The sequence below is a fragment of the Chenopodium quinoa genome, unplaced genomic scaffold (assembly GCF_001683475.1).
Source record: "Chenopodium quinoa cultivar QQ74 unplaced genomic scaffold, ASM168347v1, whole genome shotgun sequence".
NCBI classification, from domain to species: Eukaryota; Viridiplantae; Streptophyta; class Magnoliopsida; order Caryophyllales; family Amaranthaceae; genus Chenopodium; species Chenopodium quinoa.
Genome location: NW_018745286.1, coordinates 3,811,289 through 3,836,216, shown reverse-complemented (window position 1 = coordinate 3,836,216; position 24,928 = coordinate 3,811,289). Strand labels below are relative to the sequence as shown.

Here is a 24,928-nt window from a genome sequence, read left to right as displayed (position 1 = left end):
TTTTTTTTAATTGTTTTGTATGAGCAGGGAGTCTATTGAAAAGGAGCCTGCTGCCGATGTTGGTTCATCAGGTGCTACTGCCGATGTTGTTTCAGCAAGGCCTGCTTCTAATGTTGGTTCAACAGGGCCTGCTGCTGATGTTGGTTCAGCAGGGCCTACTGCTGATGTTGGTTCATCAGTGGTATTAGTTGGTACTAAGGTTAAAGGTAAAAAGGTTGAAAAAGGATTGAAAGAAAAACAAAAGATTAAGCTGGAGGAGATGAAATCCAGCAACGAAGGGGAAGATTTGAAGTCTCATGTTTATGGGACATTACATAGTCGGATGTCCCCTTCATCCATAGTTCAAGTTATTGAAAAATGTTCAGAAAATCAGTTGAAAGCTATTAGAGCAATAGGATTCGGGTCTATGGAGTTCTTGAAGGTGACCCAACTGCCTTTGCAGTTGGGTTTATGGTTGGTTCATCACTTTGATGCTAACACATGCTCTTTAAACATTCCAGATTCTGAACCTTTTTGTATCACTGAAGAGCATGTGCATCAAGTACTTGGGCTGCCAATGGGTGGCATAGAAATTGACAAAAATAATTTTTCCAGAGATAAGAGAGTGATTCAGCAATGGAAGAAGCAATTCAAAAGCAACTCACCCTCTATCAAAATAGGGGAGCCGAAAGAGTTTCTGAAAGAGCATAACTCAGCTGGTCTTATGTTCAAAAGGAACTTTGTAGTGCTATGCGTTTCTACATTGATGGATGGTAAACTTTTTATTTTTATTTTGCTTATTTTTAGTTATAGTTAGCACTTAGCAATTGTGTGCTATATATAACAATTATATTATCTAAGTTGTTGGTCATATATGTATAGAATCAGTTACTTGAAACTATACATCATTAGATAGAGACTGTTGACACTTTCAAAATAAGATATATATATATATATATATATATATATATATATATATATATATATATATATCTTTTGTTCTATGTATTTATCTTTTGGGCTATCTAAGTAGTTTGTATAATTTGATGGATTATTGTTGTTAGTCAATGATAAGATGGGTGAACAAATTTGGAATAGGATTTGGTACATACTTCATATTAACATACTTGTCAAAAAATTTCAAGTTATATTAAAAATTAATTATATCATCAGGAAAAGGTGGAGAGTCAACATCATGGTTTTAAATTTTATAGGAGTTTGCTCATTTTCAACTTTGTTTGCTTATTTATATTATATTTTGTTCATTTAAATTTTCTTTTGCTTATTTTTCTTTTGTTTTGCTCATTTTTTTGTCAGGGAAACAAAATGTGAATATCAATTCTGATATTCTCACATTTCTTTCTGATGCTGATAAAATAAAGGACTTGAATTGGTGCAAGTATATCCTTGATTCACTTGTGAAGGCCAAGCTTTTCTGGGAAGAACGTCAAACTCGTTTTTTTCCTGGGTCTTTACTGTTTCTTATGGTATTACTTTAATTTTTGTTGTTTTTTTAATGTAGTATTTTTTACTTATTTGTTGATTTTTAATTTACTAATTATTTTTTATTACTTGTTTGTAGTTATTTTATGTATTAATTGTTATTTGTTTAATTTTAATGTACTAATTTTTTCTATCTTACTTGTTTGTAGCTTTTATACGTTGATCAGTTTGTCATTGAGGAAGTTAGAGCCAAACGAGAAACTCCAGTTCTCAAAGGTTGGACAACCAATATGTTTTCAAGTCGTGAGAAATTGGAAATTTTTAAGGGGAGGGTTGTAGTTTTTGATAAAAATCAGAAGCTTGTTGGTCCTTCTGGCAGCAAACAACCAAAAATGGTATTTCACTTGTAACCAATACTTAGTTTTTCTATGTCTTTGGCATTGCTTGAAGAATTGAATTGGAACAAATCTTGCTTTTAGGAAAATGATGCAATGTGGTGCTCTTTATAGCACATTAATGGACCTCCTAAATCAGTAAAAAAATATTTGCTCATTTGTCAAATGAGCAATTATTTTTTGCTCATTTGATACTCTGTGTGATTTGGATGAAAATTACACAATTACCTAATTTTTTTTTTTTTTTTTGTTTTTGCTTGATTTTAGGAACTATCTGATCCAATTCATACAAAAAATGAAGAAATTGAACAAGATCCGAAGAAGGTATTTATATGACTTTTCTAGAAACTTATATTAGCTTGCTCATTTTTATATGACTTTGCTCATTTTTTGTTTTTGTTTTTTTTCCAATTTTTTGTTATTTTTTACTTAATTTGTGAATTTGTATTGTTGTTTTGTGAATTTGGGGATTGCCGTGCGATGAAAGAGTAGGGGGTTAAAAGGTTGGGGGTGTGCGAGTTGTTATGAGGTGAGGGTGACTTTCATGGTGAATATCCTTTGAGTTGTGCATATTAATTGAATCCGATATCATTTTTTTTTATTTTTTAACTATCGGCATATATCTAGTTAATTTAGCCTCTATGATTTTGAAGATTAGGGTATGTTGGGTTGTTCTCTTTACTGAACTCATTGTATAATATCTTGGATTGGACTATTTCTGTTGCTTCTGCTTACTTCTTTGTTAAGTTCATTTGTGCTATACTTAGTTAATATCCAAAATTATAGCTATGCCTTGTTTAAATGTCTTTGATTTGCCTTTAGCATATAATTTTTAAATTGTTTAAATGCTGAAAATGTCTATTCTTTGGAACTCGAATATGTCATAAGAGGTTTGTGGCTTTGGCATATAACTATGGATGTCCCATACGTAGCTTACCTGTCCTACCCTTGTACCATATTAGTGTCAGACTTCTGCCCAGACCTTGTAAAATAGTGATTTGTGCCTCCTCCCCTAAGCTAACCTATGAAAAGTTGTCTGAATCTACATCATAATTATAAGCCCAATCCCTATCCTCCCTAAGATACATCTTCTGGTTGTATCTTAGGGAGGATAAGGTTAATATCACATTTGTGTACCACATTTCTTTGCTCATTTCACATCTACTTTGCTCATTTCATATTTACTTTGCTCATTTCATATTTTCTCTTTTCATTTATATTAACCTTATTATGTATTTATTTATTTATTTATTTTTATTTTTTTTATTTATAGAAATTCCTTATGGAGCTTGCAACAACATCTACAAATCTAGTCTTGGCATACATGGATTTCAGTGAAAAACATGAAACTGCTGTTAAGTATTTTCCAAACAATGAGAAGATTCAAAAGCTGAAGGAAGATGCAATGACTGTTTGTGATGAGCAGAAGATGAGCTCTAAAGCTTTGACTGAAGATATTCCTCTCTCATTTAGCCAAGATGAACAGTATTGGCAAGATCCAGCTGTAATTGAAGCTTGGGATAGGTTTTCAAAGATTTCAGGCAATGACAAGCATGCTGAATCTACAATTAATGCTAGGGTTGATCATCTGATTGAATCGGAACCAATTGATGTTACTAAGATTGCTGCTGAATGTGTTCACATAGCAAGTGGTATACCTGATGTTGAAGCTCCATCTGTTATCATACAACCCAAGGTTGCTGAACATGTGTTTAAAAAACTTGGAGAGTCAAGTATGAGATATAGTTTAAGAAGTTCAGTTGCCAAAGGATGTGGAACTCCTTCATTCAGCTTAGGAATCTCTTCTCAAGAAACTGATTCTCAGGAGAAGTCCCCTGGCATTGCACCTATTGATGAACATGTAGTTGCTCCTGTCAGTGCACATGTTGGTGCTTCTAAATCAGTTGTTGCTGCTGTTACTGATGATGCTGATGTTGTGAATGCTCAAGAAGATCCAATTGCGCTTAAGAGAAAAGGAGATGCTGAAAATGAGAGTTGTATTCCAAAGAAGCGTAAAGTGCAACCATTGTTGCAGATAAGATCTCCTTTTAAGTCTCGGATTATCAACATATATACACCATTAACAGCAGTTCAGAAAGGTGTTATGGATTCATTTTTTCATGAGAAGAAAAATCGTTTGTAAGTATTTATTCAATTTTTTCAATTCTGGAAATTTTGACAACTGACTTTATTTTTCTTTCTTATAACAAGTCTAGCTCTATATTCTCACTTTACATATCTACAATTGAAATTATTTTAACTTCCCTAAATCTTATATGTAGTGATGCAGGGTTTTTATGCGAGGGTGAGCCTGATACTGAAGTAATGCTATTTCAACTTGAAATGCTAAAAACTCAGAGCAAAATTCATGGTGATATCATTAATGCATGGTCTACTGTTCTGAATTTTAATGAGCAATATAGAGATATCAATTCTAGTGGACGTTTCTTTTTCGGTCTTAATGCAGTTGTAAGTTCAACTCGTTCATTTTATTTTGTTTTATTTTGTTCATGTTCACTTTGCTCATTTCATATAATTTTTTTATATTTGAATGTAGATGTTGTTTTGTATTTGCAAAAACTATTATTAGTTCTTTGCTCATTTGTCAAATGAGCAAACTATTCAATTCTCATTTGATAAATATTCTTGCTCATTTGTCAAATGAGCAAAAAATAAATACTGAACTAATTCAAGTCTCTTATTGGATACTAAATAACATAAAATCTTTTGATAAAATATTTGAAATACAGAACTAATTTAAGAAATTTGCCTATTATAGTTATCTTCAAGGCATAATCATGTCATGGTTGTTTGTTTGCACTTTGTAGTGTATTGTCTTGCGTTTGCTCATTTATCAAATGAGCAATTAATTTTTGCTCATTTGTCAAATGAGCAATTAATTTTTGCTCATTTGTCAAATGAGCAATTAATTTTGATAACAATATAAATTCTGACTTCCTTTGTCCAAAAAGTAGCCGATTTAAGAAATTGATCAATGTCCCTAGCAAATAGAAACAAATGATGTGTTATGAACTTCTAATAAAAATTTGGGAAATTCCCATTGATAGCGTTGTATTTTACACTTTTCCCATCGCTAGCATTAAAGTTTTAAAAAATCCCAAAAGTAACTATATACTTTAAGAATTGTCTTAAACATAACGTTAGTTGCTAATTAGCAGTTAAAGGGCCATTAGTTTCTGTTATTTCACTAACCAAGGTTAATTATTGGAGAATAGTTGAACAATCAGGTCTGAATTTTACAATGCAACGTATTTTGGTCTAATTATCCAACACTGATTTTGGTCTGAATCAATGTATAATCAGTGTTTATGAGTTGTATTATGGTCTAATTTTTGTCCTGCACAATTCGGACTCTTATTTATGACCCGTATTATGGTCTGAATCAGTGACGAGCGAGAATTCACAGACATGCTGCATCTATAATTCTATATGTTCTATGTACATCCACCACACTGCCTCACTGGATGAATGTGGAGAGCAGGTTGTAAGTGTTCAGAAAATGAGTCCTAGTTCACTGAGCTATTAGGAATTTCTCAATCAAGATTAGCAAATGAATTTTCGTTGTGTGAATTTTGGAAAGTTAGCAAACTGCTGTATTCAGAACTCATGATATATGCCACAATCACTATATATTAAAGCATGAACTATCATATATCAGATCAATCTTATTCTTTTTAAAATATTAAAAGAACAAGATTAAAGCATAAACTAGCATTAGCATGAACTAACTTTCATATATTAAAGCATGACCTCTAATTACATTCTTAATTCTTTAAGTTTCTGATGCTATCTGACAACTAACATTCTGCATGTTCTGTAATTACATAAATAATTGAATGATAACAACAATTAATTTTTTGCTCATTTGCCAAATGAGCAGTTAATTTTTTGCTCATTTGTCAAATGAGCAAAACATTCACTTGCTCATTTGTAAAAAAAAATTCAATTTACTCATTTTATATGACTTTTCTCATTTCATATTCACTTTGCTCATTTGTTATTTACTCTTTTCATTTATATTCATCTTATTTATGTATTTTTCTTTATGTATTTTTTTTAGGATTGCCTTTTCAATACGAAAGTGATCGTGCTCAAGAAAGGAATAAAATGTTTTGTGAGGTTGTGGAGTTGGAATTCAGCAAAACAATCATCCCAAAGAAAGATATTGAGCTTTTCTTTTTCCCAGTATTTGAAAAGGATCATTATTATTTGGCATGTTTTAACACCACCACAGACTGTGGTACAATTGAGGTTATTGGTTACAGTGAAGGTCCTAGAGAAAATAAGAAAATTGCTTAAAAATCTGGTATGTCTTCTGCCACTTCTTCTTCATCATCAATATCCTCATTGATGCCTGTCATGTTGTTACCAGATCGCACACAGACACACACACACACATACACATACACAGGCACACACACACATGTCTTCTGCCACTTCTTCTTCATCATCAATATCCTCATTGATGCCTGTCATGTTGTTATCAGATCGCACACAGACACACACACACACACACATACATAGGCGCGCGCGCACACACACACACAGGCACACACACACGCACACACATACACACACACATACACATACGTACACACACACACACACACACATAAGCGCATACAACCTGTAATAGAATCTGAAATCAGATTCTGAAATTAGTTTCTGGAATCAGAATTGTGTAATGTGTGGGTAGGTTTGTGTGGGTAGGTGGCAGTAATGGCTCAAGATTTTGTTAGATTATTTTAGAAAATTGATTTGAGTTTAGTTGTTTATCTTGATCTTGTTCTGCTTGTTCTAACTATATTTGTTCCACCTGTTTTTGTTCTTATTTTAACTTATTTGTTCATTTTCAGAAAAGTGCATTTTCATATTTCATGAATGGTGAAGGAAGTATACAAAGTGTTGTTATGTCAAAACAGATCAAGTCTATGGAGTATGTTGTGGTTGATTTACCTTGGAAGTCTTCAGATGATCATCATTTGCATTGCGGTGTTGCAATGATGAGGCATATGGAAACATATATGGGTTTGCAAAAGTGGAATTCAGGTTTAAAGAAAAATAATGTAAGTCTTTCACATTTCATGCTTGTTGTTGCAACTTATAGTCTTTCACATTTAAAGAAAAATAATGTAAGTCTAACCAGAAAAAGTCTAATTGCAATTTTTATAATTTGCTTCTTCTGGAATGAGAAATCTGCACTTTTTAGGTTAAAATTTGTGAGCAGCTTGTTGATATACATTCATGAAGCCATTACTTACCCTATACTTACTCTAAATTATTGCTTCATTTTTTCTCTTTGCAGGACATAATCATTGAAAAACTTCGTTTGAAGTATACCTTCTCAATTATTTCAAGTGAAGTAAATATTGTAAACCTGTTAAACAAGTTGTCCAAAAGAAAAAAAAAAAGTCGAGGAAGCAAGTGATGCTGAAGAAAGCTAGGGGCAGCAATCCAAGAGCAATTAACGGAGAGAATTGAAGACTGAAGTTGATCAATTGTTCTTAGGATTTGTATAGTTTTTGTATAGAACAACAGAAGTGTTGGTTTTATGATGTTCTTAATAGGACAAATGTGATAAATGTTCTTAGTTGATCAAATGTTTTTATGATGTTGTTAGGATTTTCTAAGTATAACTTTTGCTATGTTAATGTAATGGATATCATTTTCTATCTTATTAACTAAGTTGTTGGTCATTTGTTAAATTGCTAATTAACTATTTTCTCATTTGACAAATAAGCAACTAACTATTTGCTCATTTGACAAATGAGCAACTAACTATTTGCTCATTTTTTAAATGAGCAAAAAATTAATTGTTCATTTTCCAAACAGTATATAATTGTTCATTTGCCAAATGACCAAATAAATATTTGCTCATTTGACAAATGAGCAACTAACTATTTGCTCATTTGCTAAATGAGCAAAGAAATGTTTCCTTATTTTTTAAATGAATAACTAATTATTTGCTCATTTAAAAAATGAGCAAACTAATGCTTACTCATTTCACAAATGAGCAAAGAAATGGTTGTTGATTTAATGTATTATTAAAAGGAATGTTTACTCATTTGACAAATGAGCATTAACGATTTGCTCATTTCAACAAAATTAAAAACACAAAATGCTAAATCTTATATTTATATAAAAATATTAACTTTTATATTTGTATAAAAGTATCATTATACAAATATCAGCATATATCTAGTTAATTTAGCCTCTATGATTTTGAAGATTAGGGTATGTTGGGTTGTTCTCTTTACTGAACTCATTGTATAATATCTTGGATTGGACTATTTCTGTTGCCAAGGACATTAGAATAGCTTTGGTATAATTACATGTGTGTATGATAGATAACAAAGCTTGCAAAATATTTGCTCATTTCAACAAAATTTAAAACACAAAATGCTAAATCATATATTTATATAAAAATATTAACTTTTATATTTGTATAAAAGTATCATTATACTTTGTTTGGACAATTTCTAATATCATGCTCAATTCACCACAACCTCTACATAATCTCTTCTTTTTCTAGTTTTGTTCTATAGCCTTTTCTTTTTCTCCCTTCAGCCTTTTTGCACTTCTACCTCATGTTTCAACATTTGGCACATCAATCTCAGCCCCTTTCTCTTTTGAAGTCTCTACATTTGATACATGAATTCCAGTCCCTTTATTCTTTGAAATTTTTGGAGGTTTGACAATTATTTCAGTTGGCACACTAGCTCCAATCAATAGCTCAATGTCTTGTCCTTTGTTGTTTGCACTTCCTGTTGTTTCATTATTCCTTGCAATCCTCTTAGCCTCCAAATCCTTTCTTATTCCTTGAAGATTTATCACAAGATCTTGAATATCTTCATCATTGCCTTCTGCCAAACTTACACAAGTGTGTATCTCTGACCATAAATCATTTAACAATTTTTTCTTGTCAATTAAATTAGCACATTGCTCCAACAAGTTTCCACCCAAGTCAAAAATTGGTTTTTTCAGTGCCATAGTAGTCCATCTGTGTAGCATATACTGCTCAGGAATGGTTTCAAACCTTTTTGCTTTCCAAACCCAAATCATATGTCTACATGGAATTCGTTGTCTATAAAATAGCTTGCAAGAACATGTGGTGTCATAGTTAGTTGGATTAAACACAACATCAAATGTTCTAATCCGATTTCCTTCACTTACTTTTGCAACTTCCAATCCATTTTCTTTCTTCAATTCATCAACACCACAAGAAAAACAAGCAATTTCAACCTCATATTGAAATTCATAAAAGACAGAGTTAGTATATAAATGTGAGGCATGCTTTTCTATCCCTAGTGGTGTTTTGCACTCAGGATATTTGTGCTTTGAATCATTATCATTCTGACCTTGAGTGTGTCTCTGGGCATCAATTGCAGCTTCATATCTCAAGTAAAACTCAACAAGTGACACATGAGGATTGATAAAGGAGCAGGAAAAAGTTATTTTCGCTTTCGGATCTTGATGTTGTACGCATTATTCCTCCAAGGAACACATCTCTGAAATACACCAGAATCCACTTGTTCCTTATCTTGTACATATAACCTAACCACTCATGTTCTTCCAAGTGGTATTCAACCATCACCTTGTTCCACCTTTCTTCAAACTCAGCAGGTTCAATTTCAAGATGCCAAACACAAGCACATAATTTTTTTAGGAAACCAGTTTCTTCTTGCATGATTAATTTCTCCACCTTATCTGGTAACTTTTTCATTATGTGCCACATACAGAAGCGATGTTCGGTCTTGTTAAACACACTTTTAACAGCAATTTTCATTGCTGGATCTTGATTTGTAATCATACAATTCGGTTCATTTCCACCCATTGCCTTGAGAAATGATCTGAACAACCACTTAAATGACACTATATCTTCCTTTGCTATGAAACCAACAGCAAAAGTAATGCAGCTCTTATGATGGTCAACCCCTGTAAATGGAGTAAACACCATGTTGTACCTGTTTACACATACAGATTAAATTTTAAATGATCAAATAACTACACACACACACATAAATACACAGACACACGTACTTAGACACAGACACACACACGCACACACACACATACACATACATACACGCACTCACAATCTGTAATAGAATCTGAAATCAAATTATGAAATCAGAATTGTCATCAGCTACTGAAATAATTCAATGCTCATTTGACAAATGAGCAAATAATTGATTGCTCATTTGTCAAATGAGCTTATAACTCAATGCTAATTTGTGAAATAAGCAAACAGTTGTTTGCTTTTTTGTCAAATGAGCAAATAATTGAATGCTCATTTCTAAAATGAGCAAATAAGTCAATGCTCATTTGTGAAATAAGCAAACAGTTATACTAAGTTCATTTAAAACAAAGTTATTAATTTAAGCTATAGTTATAACATAAAAATGAATTGTGATTTTTATGAATTACCTATTGGTTTGGTTTGTGGTATCAAAGGATACCATATCACCAAATAGAGCGTAACTCTTTTTACATAGTGGGTCAGCCCATAATGCTCTACAAAGGCAATAATCTTCATCCATCTCAAAATCAAAGAAAAAAGCGCTCCACATTAGCTTTTTGTTGGTAAAGTTATCCACGAACATTTGAGCATCACTTCCTTGAATGTATGCTTTCAAATCTCTATGAAATTTTTTGAAATCTTACTTAGATGCACCAATGTTATCATATCCTCCAACAATTTCCTTCATCATTCGAAAAGTTGTAATCGGACCAATATTCACCTATTTAAAGAATAAAACAGTTTGTCAAATGAGCAAATAATTTAATGCTCATTTTTAAAATGAGCAAACAATTCAATTATACTACTTTTATTAGAACATATAGAGAATTCATGAAACATAAGAGACTTTGAAAGTCGTACCTTAGAATTATTCACAATTATTTTTTTGTGCAATATGTTCATTTTTCTTCCTTCTTTTTGGAAGAGATTGCAACTAGGTGTATAAAGTGGATGAGTATGTCCCTCATGAAATTGTGACACTATGAATTTGTTATCATCACAATGCTTTATGACAATATGTGCCTTGCACCCAACACGAGTAACGAGTCTCTTCCTTTTGATTGAAGTTTTTTCTTCATTGCTTTCTCCTTCGTTGCTATTTAAATCTTTTTCAACAGTAGGTTTTCTTTTCTCTTTGTATCCTTCTTTATTGCATAAGATATAATGTGATTTCAATTCTTTGCTTCTTCTTTGCCTTTTAGTTATAGAATTTCTTGTGTTGAATCCAGCAGCAAATGCGTATCTTTTATAAAATTCAAGGCCCTCTTCAAGATTATTAAACTTCATCCCTATAGCTGGTTTCAACTCATTGGGGCATATTGGAAGCCATTCTTTTGTTCCTCCAGGAGTGAGCAAAGGTGCTACTTTAGGAGAAACTACTATTGTAGGAGTAGTTGCCACATTTGTGATGGTACTAGAATGACTGTCAAGTTCTTCGTTGTTGCTCATCATTTCTGACATTAAATATAATAGAAATAACAGGTTAGTAACAATTCCATAAAATAGTTTAAGGAAGCTCATTAAAAATCTCATATGTGTTGCTGAATCATGTTTTTAACCATACTAATTACTACTTACATCATAATCTGACACTTACTCACACACACATACACACACACACACAAAATAATTTCAGAATCTAAAATAGATCTGAAATCAGATTCAGAAATCAGAATTGCAAACAGAAAGATGAGGGGGGAGGGGGGAATAGGTTTGTATAAGGAAGTGTAAGAAGGGAGTGTGGTTGGTGTGCAGGAAACAGACCAAGAAGAAGGGGGGTGGGGCTTGTGTGCAGGCAAGAAAACCAAGGAACTCAATGCTTTGATAGCAGAAACTAGATGATTTGAAAAGGAGTAAAACTTGATAATGCTACCCTTCATTATGATTTGCAAAACCTAGCATATATAGCATTCAGTATAGCATATTTGCCTACAAAAACTATACATTCTTAGACACACACACACACACACACTCTAACACATGCACTCTTACACTCACTTACACACACACACACACACAGTAATTTCAGATTATCACAGCACACAGAAATGCTCAATCTAAGAAGCACAACCACTTGCTCATTTGATAAATGAGCAACTAAATATTTGCTCATCAGCTACAGCTACCTCTTTCACTTTCACTGCTTCTGTAACTCATGTTAATGAGCTGAATCCCATTTCTCACCCTCTATCTTACACTGTACAATCACCACCACCACCAAACTCTCTCTCCTTCCTCCGCCCCTATCCCTGTACCTTACCACCACCAATATCACCACCACAACCTGTCTCACTCTCACTCCCTCGTCGACGCCCCTGTCCCCTGCACCCTACCACCACCACCATTACCAACTTATTTTGCTCATTTGCTCCTTTTTATATTTGCTCATTTTTTTTTTTGGATTTGCTCAATTTAATTATGTTTGCTCATTATATGTTTTTTATATTATTACAAATATTTAGGTTTGCTCATTTTCAATTCTTTTGCTCATTTTAAATTTGATTGCAAATTTCCAATTTCTATCAAATTAATCAAACCTAAATTGTTGATTTAATTCAAAAAATTTCAAAGAAGTAAATTCAATCAAATCCATAATTGATGCAATTAAACAAGTAATTCATTGAGAACAGAACAAACCTCAAAAATAAAAAATTATCATGCAATTAACATGCAATTCAATAACCTGGTGATTGATGCAATTAAATATGCAAATTAATAAGAACAGAACAAACCAAAAAATCAAAAATTATCATCCAATTAGCATGCAATTCAATAACCTGGCGAATTTGATTTGTAGCAGCGATTGCAATCGCGATTAGTAATATAGCGCAAGGCGAGCAAGGTCGGTGTGAACTTGCTTATGATTACTTTGATGAAGCAATTTGAAGCAATGAGAAACAACGTTACTGATTAGGCGCCATTGATGAAGCTCGTGGTGGAGAGAGAAGTTAGTTAGCTAGGTGGAGAGAGATGACAGTTAGCTGTGATTTTAGGAGTTTTATGTGATTAATCACATGCGTTGGATTGAATACAATTTGATGGCTGAGATTGGTTCTCACATATAGGATGTGTTCTCACATAGAAGGTGATTCTCACCGGATCCCGACCCTATATATATATATATATATATATATATATGTATATACATATATACATATATATATACATATATATAATATATATATATATATATATATCTATATATATATATATATATATATATATATATATATATATATATACACTAGATTAAGTCTCGTGCCATGCACGATTTTTATAAAATTTTATGATGAATTATAATGTTAATTAAAATCTACCAAACAATAAAAAAAAAACCACATTTTAAAATGAAATTAAAAAAAAACATTGAATCTTAATTTATTCCCGTGCCAAAGACGTTAAGGTTATTGATGCATGCATAACATTTTATAAATGTTAAATGAAGGATATTGATGTAATATGAACCTTTATACTACTCCTTATAAAAAATGAAAATTTTAGATTAGTACTCGTAGAACAATATACTTATATATATATATATATAGATACACCTTTTATATTGTTGATAGACTTTCACCGGCACAACATTTTATGAAAATTTATTTGATTTTATTTTACTTGATGATGATTAGTAATCAACTTTTTTAAAAATTGTTACCAAGTAGTAGGGTTTTTTTTTGAAAAAAAAAATTATTCTTGGAGAAATTATGTAAAATTTGTATTATATGATTAGTTAAGATTATGTATTGTATTTATAAATTTTTAGTTGAAAACAAAATTGGTTTAAAATTCTTGCACAAACTTTGGACACCGAGAAGAAAATAAACTATTTATATACATTTAGATGTGTTACTAAAATTTGCTCTATAAAAAGATGTGATATGTTACTAAAATAGTACTCTATCATTTTAATTGAAATAAATTTATTGCCAAATAAAAGAATTATAATAAAAAATATTCTTGGATAATAATATAATATAGTATTTTGTATCTTGCGATATGGAAAGAAAAGATATAGGTTATTAAAACAAATTAAAATAAACAAAAATAATCAAAGAATGAAGGAAAGGAATTTTAGGCGGAAATTTTTTTAATGAGGTGAAGACATGTATCTTTTTAATTCGCCTTTAGTGTGTATGTGTGTGTATATATATATATAAGACCACACCCCTTATGTGAGAACACTATTATATGTGAGAACTCATTATAACCATTGGATCAATTACGTCCAACGGTCACAATACAATCCCGGTTTAAACAAAACCATTTTATTTCAAAACAATTTCTGCGTTTTTTCTCTCTCCTCCTTCCTCTTTCACGCGTAATTTCTCTCTCCTCGTTCAATTTCATCCGGTTTTCTACTCTCTTTCTCTCTGAATTTTCATCACAACTTTTTATTGTTTATTTTTTTGCTGTTTTTCAATTAATTTTAGGTTACATTCATTGTTTATCTTCGTTTTGATTTTCGTTTTATTTGTGCTGATTTTATCTCACTAATTTTAGGTTACTTTGTGTCGATTATGTTTTAGTTTGTTTTTTTTGTTGATTTCAGTTTTATTTTCGTTTTTTTGAGTAATTATCAAGTTGATTTTAGTTTTATTTTGCCTGAATTTAGGTTTTAACATGTATTCTTGTTTTGGTTGTGTACTTGCGAAATTATGTTGTGGTTTTGTTGCGATTTTTGCTCGATTTTGTTGCGATTATGTTGCGATTTTTGGTTTGGTTGTGAGTACTGTTAAAGCCAGTATAAAGCTTCCTTCGAACATTCAAGGTAATCCAAACACTTAAACCCCTGTTTTACTTGTGAATTCTGATTCGAAAAATTTGTAACAGAAATTTGATGCTGAAGTTAAGAATTATACTGAGTTGAATGTTAACAAGCCTGATTCTGTTTAAGATGATTGTGTGAAACTTGATATAGATGATATACAAGATGAAATTGATTTATGGAATTTTTTAGTTGTATGCTTTAATGGTGTGGCAAATTGTAACACCGCCATTAGCTGTAATGGATGGTTTCTTAAGAAGAATTTGGAGGAATATGGGGGTAGATAAAGTGGTTGTGAAGGATAAGGGCATTTTCATTGTCAAACACAAAGTATCTCAGAATGGGGATAAGAATAAGGAACAAAACAAGCACAAGGAGACTACATGTGTAGGTGTTTATGTGTTTCCATAATGTGAAGGTGGCTTGATAGGATTGTGCTGATGGACATGTTACCTGATTCAACATTGTAGATTAAGTTAATGTTATACAGACCAAATATAGATTGTACCTTGTGTTGGTTTTTATACAGATTGTACCTTCTGTTGGTTTGAGAAAACAGGGACTGCTATCATGTCCTAGAATCTTGTGATATATTAATAATATTTTCTCACATTTAGTATCCTCTGCTTCTTGTTAGAAATGTGGTGAACCCCCCTTTTCCCCTCTTTATTTCTCTTACAAATGTGCTTTTTAATTTGATTTTTCTTTTGTTTTAGTTAGCTTTCATTTTTTTCGGGTTTTTTGTAACAGTGCTATGGATTCTTCGGTTGCTACTGATCCTAATAATGCTAAAGATTATACGAATGTACATTTGGAAAGGATAATGTACGTGTTTTCTTATTTTCTCATTTTATGTTTTATTATTAATTGCTTATTGATTTAATGAATTATTAAAGAAATGTTTGCTCATTTGACAAATGAGCAATTAACTATTTGCTTATTTGGTAAATGAGCATAAAACTGATTGCTCATTTGACAAATGAGCATACTAATGTTTGCTCATTTCACAAATGAGCAACTAAACTATTTGCTCATTTGACAAATGAGCATCTATTTTTTTGCTCATTTGTGTAAAATAAGGAACTAAGTATTTGCTCATTTGACAAATGAGCAACTTAATATTTTCTCATTTGCTAAATGAACAAAATATTGATTGCTAATTTGACAATTTTTCATTAGATAATTATCGGCCTATGCTTCTTTATTATAGCATACTCTAAATCCTACCCTAAAGTATCCACTTCACTACACTTCTAAAAAAAAAAATCTATGTGATATTTTACTTTTTTTTTATGATTTTTTATGAGCAGGAAGTCTATTGAAAAGGAGGCTTCTACCGATGTTGGTTCATCAGGTGCCGCTGCCGATGTCGGTTCATCAGGTGCTGCTGCCGATGTTGGTTCAACAGGGGCTGCTGCCGATGTTGATTTAACAGGGGTTGCTGCTAATGTTGGTTCATCAGAGGCTGTAGTGGCAGAAGAGAAGCTCATTGTAAAGAAGCAGAAGAGAATCAAATTAGTTGCTATTAAGGGTCCAGGAAAAAAGGTTAAAAAAGGATTGATAGAAAAACAGCTGATTAAGCTAGAAGAGATGAAATCCAGCAACAAATCACAAGGTTTGAAGTCAGGCAATGAAGTGGAAGGTTTGAAGTCTCATGTTCATGGGACATTGCATAGTCAGATGTCACCCTCATTCATTGTTCAAGTTATGGAATCAGTTTCAGAAAATCAATTGAAAGCAATTAGAGATATAGGATTTGGGTCAATGGAGTTTTTGAAGGTGACCCAACTGCCTTTGCAGTTAGGTTTATGGTTGGTGCAGCACTTTGATGCTAACACATGCTCATTAAATATTCCTAACTCTGATCCTTTCCGTATTACTGAAGACCATGTGCATCAAGTTCTTGGGTTTCCAATAGGGGGCATAGAGATTGATAAAAGTAATTTTTCCAGAAATAGTAATGTCATTAAGCAATGGAAAAAGCAATTCCAAAGCAACTCACTCTCTATCAAAATAGGGGAGCTGAAAGAGTTTTTGAAGGGGCATAAGTCAGCTGGTGCTATGTTCAAACGGAACTTTGTAGTTCTTTGTGTGTCTACACTGATGGATGGTAAACTTCTTATTTTTATTTTTCTCATTTTACTTTCAATTTGCTCATTTCTATTTTATTTTGCTCAATTGAATTTCTGTTTGCTCATTTTTTTGTCAAGGAAACAAAACGTGAATATTAATCTGATATTCTTACATTTCTTTCTGATGTTTGATAAAATCAAGGACTTGAATTGGTCAAAGTATATCCTTGATTGTCTTGTGAAGGGCAAGCTTTTCTGGGAAGAACGTCCAACTCGTTCTTTTCCTGGGTCTTTATTGTTTCTTATGGTATTACTATAATTTTTGTTTATTTTTAATGTAGTATTTCTTACTGTTATGAAATTAAAGAGAAAGAGGAAAATTGGGGGAGAGAATAGATTGATATTCTTATTACTGAACAATGTGGGAGTACATATGTATATATACATGTGATACAATTAGGGTTTCCTTGTAGAATAATAAGTTTAGTATATCTAGAATATCCTAGAATAATCATAAGGGTATAATGGACATCCACAATACATATATTATATAACACTCCCCCTTGGATGACCATTATCGAATAGTTTGCCTCGTTAAAACTTTACTAGGAAAAACCCGATGGGATAAAAACCTAGTGAAGGAAAAAGAGTACAACACTGTATCGTAATACGCCTTGACATGTTGCCTCGTTAAAAACCTTACCAGGAAAACCCAATTTGGGACAAAACCATGGTTTAGGGAAAAAGAGTGCAGCGCGTATTTTCTCCCCCTGATGAATGCATAACTTGAGATCTTCCAACGTAATTATCCAATGCCTTAGTAACTTCACACTTGTAGTTGAATATCATTACTTGATAGTTGATCCTCCCTGATATAATCAAACTTGAATCTTCTAATCTTCACTGTGAGACATCTTCATTTCTCCACACTTGTGAGAACAATATCTATGTTGCGTTTACCACTATTATCTTATATGACATTTTTGTTTCAAGTTGCCTTACCATCAAAATTATACCTACTTCTGGAGGTCGTTAAAGTAGCAATTTATGACAACTCGTGATATCTTGATATCATTATCTAAGTTTATATGAATTAGTAATATATAACATAAGTAATTATTATATACTTTACTCATGGTTCTTCGGACCATAAGAAGATTATCCTTACTGCAATATAGCTCATTACTATTCTTCTTTAGACATTTTGCATTAAAATTCATTTCATACGAGGTTCACAATCAAAATTTATCTCTCAAAAGAATTATATTAAACAAGCTTTTATCTCTTCTAGAGAGCAACTATAAAGAAAAATCATTTCTTCATTAACTATACATTGCATAACGTATATGTATTTATTATTTAATCTTTCATAATTTGTTCTCTTCAGGAGATCAATAATTCAACATCAATGGGGAGACATATGTTGTGCAGTTGAATTTCCTTCTTTTCCTATTTCTTATGTGCTGACATACAATAGCCCCAATCAATAGAATTGTTATACAAATATAAGCTTGATTGTAATTCTACTATGTGATGATCTTCTAGATCACTAGAAGCCTTAATAGTATGATACTAATTAAATATTTAGAATTTCTACATACAACTTGTATTTGGTGAGCTTCTGGTCACCAACATGTGACAAACATATAAGTTATTCTGGTGAACTTCTAGTCATCTATTACTCTTTCGTATGAAAATTTATTCAAAACGAATATATTATCTCTTTAAATTTTCTTCAACACAAATCATTAAAAATCACAACCCAAATATAGCTCAATCTCAATGTTATGTCTTGCCATTCAATTCATTTTATATATCTAACATTGAGAGAGTGTCAGCACATTATCAAATGAAACTTTAGGTTTTCATAACGGGTATTTATTGAACTCGGATGGCATAATTTAAATTTTGGTCATTTTTCCAACACTAGTGTTTACTTTATTTGATATTTTAGGGATATACTCAATGGTAACCCCCTACAATTACTACGCACCAATGGTAACCCTTCTTTTTTTGGATTATACAAAATGACACCACTTTTCTGTTTTCTCCTAATAATAACATTAATGATGGTTTTTTAACTTACATATCATTAATAAAGTTAACCATAATTAACCTTTCCCCCCAAAAAGTCAGAAAACGGGCTATAAAAACCCTTTCTCCCTTAATTCCCCCAACTTCCTCCATTGTTGTCTTCTTCGCCATCCAAAATTACGCAGCCACCATGGGAAGAGCTCGAGCAATCAAGCTTCGCTGTTGCGAGTGTTCATTTAAGAGGTATCTGGATGTGCGTTTTTCTGAAACACGCTCCAATCCAGACAGGCCCTACTACAAATGCAGTACTTGTCACTTTTTTGCGTGGGTTCCTGAAGAAAATATTGTGAGGATTGTTGATGAGGTGAATGATGAAGGTTATTTCGATGGCTTTGGGAAGAAGATGATGAAGATTGCAATTTGGATTTTTTTAATTTGGTTTTTCTGTACTTTGATTAAGTGAATTTGTTTATTTTTGGACTTCGTAAACCCTAGATTGATAATTTGGGGGAAATTAGTTGAAATTAGGGTTTCATGTAAGGGCATTTTGGTTGTGTGTACTTAGTCCTCAACAATGTAGGTAGTTGAATGATGTACTGATCTTCCTAGCTAAATAAAATCAAAATTTTGTTTAAATTCAATTTCTTATGTTTTGTGACTGTGTTATTCAATTGTATCAATGGTTCATATAATATAGCTGGACACAATATAAACATAAAGGAAATACTTGTAGATTAAAACTTAAGCAATTTGTTCACAAACCAAACTTAAGCAATTGTACACAAACCAACTGTTAATATGCCTTGTTCCCCCCAAAATACCCAAAATAAACTGATTCAAATACCCAAAAAAATCAGTTTCCAGTGATGTTTACTTATGCTAATTACAACAAACACATTCATCTACTAAGGCTGGGTTGAGAACCTAATTCCCCTAAGTGTCCTCATTTTTGGAGCAGGCTGTGAATAGGACATGGGTCTTTTGCCTTTATCCTTTGTAGAGGCAGAAGCAGGAGCAACATAAGCTTGCTTCCCTTTACCCTTTGTAGAGGCAGAAGCAGCAGCAGCTTGTTTTGCAGTGGGGCCTCCTTTACATGTAGCTGAGTTGTGCCCAAAGCATTGACAGTTGCTGCACTTAATGGTTTTTCTTCTCTTGCCCTCACATTATATCTCAAATAGAGAAGCACAATTAAATGTTGACATTGAATTTGGAGATGATAGCAAATAATTTTGTAGGTTTTGGGGGATTTTTATTTTCCTTCGATAATTACAAGAATTTAGCTTTGTGCTTTGATAATGGGCGTCGGACATGATAAATCCATTTACCATTTAACCCCCTTGTCTACTACTCACTAAAAAAGAAGAAGTTAATGTATTTTCTATGTGTAGACATCTACTTTTAGTCCCCTGTCCCGACCGGAAGTGTTATGACGATAAATAAAACCATCTTTGTGTTAGATCAACGTGAAGAATACATACGGATTGCTGATTAAGGCTTAAACACATAAAACAACTAGCTTGACCCAATACCAAATGAACCAAAGCTAACTAAAACTAAGCTCGATTAGTGATTAGGTCTAATCCTGAGATTAAACCTAATTTTGATGAATTTAGAGGTGCCTAGGTTAAAATCTGAGGCTGCCGCAGGAAAAAACCACGCGCAACTCAAGGATTCGCGCTAGCCTGGCGCGCGCAACCCACGAGGTTGCGCGTGACGTCCAGCGCAACCTCTAGTGGTGCGCTCGCGGAAGATTCAGAATATCATAAAAATACTAAATTGAATCTTACCATAAAGCCACGCGCAAGACAACTCAAACACTTGCGCGCAACAATCGCGAGTGACCTTTCAAGATGCGCACGCCACCTGCTGCGGCAGAATGTTCAAAACCCTAAATTCACCCATTCCCTATAAATAGAGGTTCAATACGAAGCTTTAGACACAGTATTTAACCTGAAGTCAGCAGAAACTTTGTGAACTTATGCACTAATCATTCCCCTTGTCCTAAACACTCACCCTTTTAATCGTTTTTTCTTACGGTGGAGGTTCCCGAACAAGAAGGAGTCCATAAGTGTTCTAAACGAAGATCTAGCAAGGAAAAGTGGTAAATTCCCGAACACTTAGATAAATCACCTTTTCTTTTCTTGCTTAAACAACTTTTAATCAACTAATTAGTGTTGTTTGGTCACTCTAAACAAACTTAATCAATTAATTTACATAGTATTCTTTCGTTAATCAAGACTAGAATTTGAATAATTAATTGATTGTTTTATCACTTAAGCCAAGGCGAATCTTGTTTACCTTTTTTTCTTTCACGAATTTGAATAAATAAGAATAACGACATTTGCGATGTAATTCCTACGTGATTAATGTGTGTAAATAAAATCAACTAACTTAGTTTTAGGTATCACGTTGCATACATTGTTTGGCAATGAAATTTTGAAAAAAGAAGAGCTAGTAGAGGCCGCACTTGGGCTAGAATAGCGATTCCTCCTTAAGAGGAACATTATTTTAGTACCCTCGCTCCCGAAGTCATTTCTGGTAAACTTATGATTCATGTTAAATATTCCTTGAACCCTACTTGGGAGAAAGACATGAACGAGTTTTATGAGTTTTCCTAAAACTCATTGGCGACTCCTTATTAGTTTCTTACAAAAAAAGCGTAATGATAGGATCAACTCTAATTCAAGGTCCCCTAAACAGTCAGGAATTCAAATCCTAACACACCTTAAAACAGTGTAAAGTCCTAAGCTTTAAAGGACCATGGGCATAGAGGAGAAGGATCCCCTACGATGGGCAAATCCTCCTCACAGTGGCGACTCCACTGGGGAATTAGAGGTTACAAGATTAGTTCTTATTTATGGCTCAAGGTTTCCAACTTAGGTTGCCTATGAGTTGTAACGAGGGTTAACTTGGATAATCTCTAGTTAGAGAGCGAGACTTGAACACATAATATCTTCCTTTTTCACGAAAGTAAAAGCCTAACAAGCAACATTGCATCATACATAATCATAGCACCTTCAAACCATTTGGGGATTGGCTCATTGACTAGGGGTCGCCAACACCAGGCTTCTATCCCAAAATTAATAACAATTATTCCACCCATATCGCCAACAAAATGTTGGGGGGAACCAAGTCACGGGTCAACACGTTGAGTGATTGATTTAGGCATCGCTTCTTAAAGATATGGTACCTTTTGGACACCCAAACCTTGACCTTAGAATGACATTATGTGATTTAAAGGTTCTCTCGTATGCTTATATGATTACATGACTATTTGCGACGTGTTTAGGATAACTTTTTTCCTTTTAGTCTTAATTTAGGTTCCCAATTACAAAGTTGTCCCTTCGTAATTTTGAGTCACATTTAAGGGGTCATACAAAAATAATATAAAATCGTTCGACCAAAAATAAAAATCCTGCTCGAACAGGTGGCGCGTGCAACTCATCGAGTTGTGCGACCACACCCAGTGCAAGTACTAGGGCTGCGCGCGCCAACCGCGCGCTACCTAGCATCTTGCGCGCTCCTTCTGATACGAGGCCATTTTGAATCCCCATGAACAAGTGGCTCGTTCAAACAATATCCCTTCGAATGTAATTTGCGTCTTTTTCTTTCTTCTTTCTTTTCTTTTCAAAAACAAGTGTATCATTTTTCTTAACTTCTCGTACTTCCTTTAGAGCTGGGTACCAAGCTTGGGAATGAAGACACCCGGGCGCTCTCATTCTACGCTTACCATCAAACAATCCACCCCTTTCGAACCATCTTCCTTTGTCAACTCATCCTAGTCCAACAATGTCAACCATCGAGCAACTCCAAGATGAGATTGTCCGCATGAGAGAGGAAAAGGTTCAAGAAGCCGAGGTTAGGAGAATAAGAAACTCGAAAAGGAAGAAAAGAAAGAGGTCGAGGCTTTAGCTTTGAAACAAAAAACGGATGCTTTAGCCGAACGAGAGAAGACGTTGGAGAAGCTTGTTCTTCACTCAGTACTTTGACGCAGAAAAGTTTGCTCCTCTCATAGGACTTACTTAACCTGAAAAGTTCGTAGCTACGGACTTACCAATGTTTAAGGTGACTAATAATCCAAAATATCATTTAATGAGTTTTACTGGCACCATGGCTTTAAAGGGAGTTGATCCTAAGCTCTACGCTTTGACATTTCCTTTATCTCTAGACCCAGCCGCAAGAGAGTGGTACTATGGGCTAGATGCCAAGTTCAAAAGCACATGGGAAGATGTAGTTTCAGCTTTCATCACCCAATATGAGAGTAACGTAGAGTTCAAATCAACTTTACGTGAAATCGAAATGCTTAAGCAAGGTGACGACGAAGTTTCCTTGCTTTCTATGGTAGATGGCGTGAAAAGGTGGCATTGCCCAAAGACCGCCCAAACTCGAGTTAGTACAAAAGTTCAATTGACAATTGTCATTACAACAAGCATCTACACTACCTTGGTCTAGACACTTTTCAAAAAGTCTATTATGTGGCCACTAGAATTGAAGATGATCTTGCTAAAGAAAAAACAAATAAGCCTCATCATCATCAACCTAAAAATAACTACAAGAAGGGGAATGATACACTTCATCCTCTATCGATGTTTTTGCAATGTCCACACAATATAATAATATAACATAATATAATGATCCTCGAAAAAGATGGACTAAAGAAAGAAAATTCATGCAATTCCCTGTAAGTTACAAAGAATTATTAGAAAAACTAAACGAAAAAGGACGGTCTTACCAACAGGGCCAACACCTCCTGCTCCTATAGAAAGAAGACATCCTCAATAGGATGGGAATGCTGCTTCTACCAAACATAACCCCCACACAACAACTCTTCACACAACCATTAAAATCAAAACCACACAACCAAATAATACTCAATCACTTCCATCAACTCAAAAGTAAATTACATAAGCAAAAATATATTGACATTTATCATAAGATCCTACTTCAGACAAACATAACATATCATCCAAGGGTATTCCATACTTCAGCAGCAACATCAAGCATAAAGCTTATCTATAGAACCAAATTTACATCGAACGATCAATTTCTTTACTCACTTTTCTACTCACAAAAAGCACTGGAATAAGTAAAGTATTTGTCATAACATCCTACTTTGGACATAAAGGCCTCACTGAATTCTTACCTATCTTCGACATTTTCCCCATCAGACGCCAAACCAACAACATATCCTCGATCATACAATGGCGAGCAATCATTGTTCATAGATAATGACTCTTTCCGTTGCCTTTTCTGGACATGGTCATCCATTGTAAATGACTAGCATCCAAAAGAAAATATATGTTAGGTGAAACCTTATATAAACAGTCAATTTTAGTGACTTGGGATGCCACTAATTCCTGTGCAAGATTGGATTTGTAAATGTCTGCCAATTAGCAAATACGGGAATATTAAATTTAGCAAATCAATGAAAATTTGAGAAAAAAAAAACTAATTTAAATCTGTATGGAGCTATGAAAAACAAAGTACTGAGAATTAACCCACTAATTGACATATGTTATATTAGTGGCAGACCGATCTTGACCATCTGGCCATTCACACACCTTTTCTCAAGTTCTGGACAATTCCAAATGTTAAGCTCTTGTAATGTAGTGAGTTCACGAAAAGATTCTGGGAGCGCCACCAAGTTATGGCAATTCCTTATTGACAACCACCGATACGTTGCCAAACCATTCTGGTAGGCCCCTTAATTCAGAAAGCTCATCAATGTAAGTTTCTTGAAGACTTTAGACATAGCATAGGCTCCTAGGAAGAGATTTCAGTTTTGAGATTGAATACAAGGTCAAGGAGCTAAGGCACTTTAGGCTTTGCAAAGAAAACGACCTGCCACTAATAGCCTCATCTTCACCATCATCATCATTCTTGACATCCCACAAATCCACTTTTTCACAGTGATAAAGCTTCAAATCCTCAAGGGAAGAGAGACGCTGTAATGCACTCGTTATGTCTCTCAGTCTCCCACAACCATTGATTATAAGTTGCCTAAGAGATGATGGAGATTCAGCCACTAATTTGGTCAATTCATGGCATCCCTTAATCCAGCTTGTTGCTCATTAGATAAATGAGCGATGAATTGTTGCTCATTTGATATATGAGCGATGAATTGTTGCTCATTTGATAAATGAGCAAAGAATTAGTTGCTCATTTGATAAATGAGCAAAGAACTGTTTGCTCATTT

The 24,928-nt window shown here is 33.4% G+C and overlaps 2 protein-coding genes and 1 long non-coding RNA gene across 3 annotated transcripts; 2 read left to right on the top strand and 1 right to left on the bottom strand.

The window, feature by feature from the left end:
* The first annotated feature begins 252 nt into the window (after nucleotides 1–252).
* On the top strand, nucleotides 253–1,542 carry LOC110712002. The gene is made up of 3 exons (XR_002509485.1): nucleotides 253–421; nucleotides 595–752; nucleotides 1,297–1,542. It is a non-coding gene; the product is annotated as an uncharacterized LOC110712002 (long non-coding RNA).
* A 6-nt stretch (nucleotides 1,543–1,548) lies between these two features.
* Nucleotides 1,549–3,757, top strand: LOC110712059. Its single transcript, XM_021890484.1, has 4 exons — nucleotides 1,549–1,817; nucleotides 2,085–2,141; nucleotides 3,091–3,678; nucleotides 3,722–3,757. Exons 1-4 carry the CDS (start codon nucleotides 1,713–1,715, stop codon nucleotides 3,755–3,757), a joined length of 786 nt encoding a protein of 261 aa, XP_021746176.1. The 5' UTR covers nucleotides 1,549–1,712.
* A 4,666-nt stretch (nucleotides 3,758–8,423) lies between these two features.
* LOC110712058 (protein FAR1-RELATED SEQUENCE 5-like) lies at nucleotides 8,424–10,378 on the bottom strand. Its single transcript, XM_021890483.1, has 4 exons — nucleotides 10,266–10,378; nucleotides 9,935–9,949; nucleotides 9,358–9,802; nucleotides 8,424–9,038 (listed from the first exon to the last, which is right to left on the bottom strand). The coding sequence occupies exons 1-4, from the start codon at nucleotides 10,376–10,378 to the stop codon at nucleotides 8,424–8,426; spliced, it is 1,188 nt and encodes a 395-aa protein (XP_021746175.1).
* Between the last annotated feature and the right edge of the window lie 14,550 nt (nucleotides 10,379–24,928).

What these genes read in the sequence shown, in the direction of transcription:
- LOC110712059 (XM_021890484.1), top strand. Translation starts at nt 1,713, where the DNA reads ATGTTTTCAAGTCGTGAGAAATTGGAAATTTTTAAGGGGAGGGTTGTA. An exon ending in GCAGCAAACAACCAAAAATG is followed by an intron (nt 1,818 to 2,084) that starts GTATTTCACTTG and finishes GCTTGATTTTAG; the next exon opens with GAACTATCTGATCCAATTCA. An exon ending in TTGCACCTATTGATGAACAT is followed by an intron (nt 3,679 to 3,721) that starts GTAGTTGCTCCT and finishes CTTCTAAATCAG; the next exon opens with TTGTTGCTGCTGTTACTGAT.
- LOC110712058 (XM_021890483.1), bottom strand. Translation starts at nt 10,378, where the DNA reads ATGGATGAAGATTATTGCCTTTGTAGAGCATTATGGGCTGACCCACTA. An exon ending in TAAGGAACAAGTGGATTCTG is followed by an intron (nt 9,039 to 9,357) that starts GTGTATTTCAGA and finishes GATGAATTGAAG; the next exon opens with AAAGAAAATGGATTGGAAGT.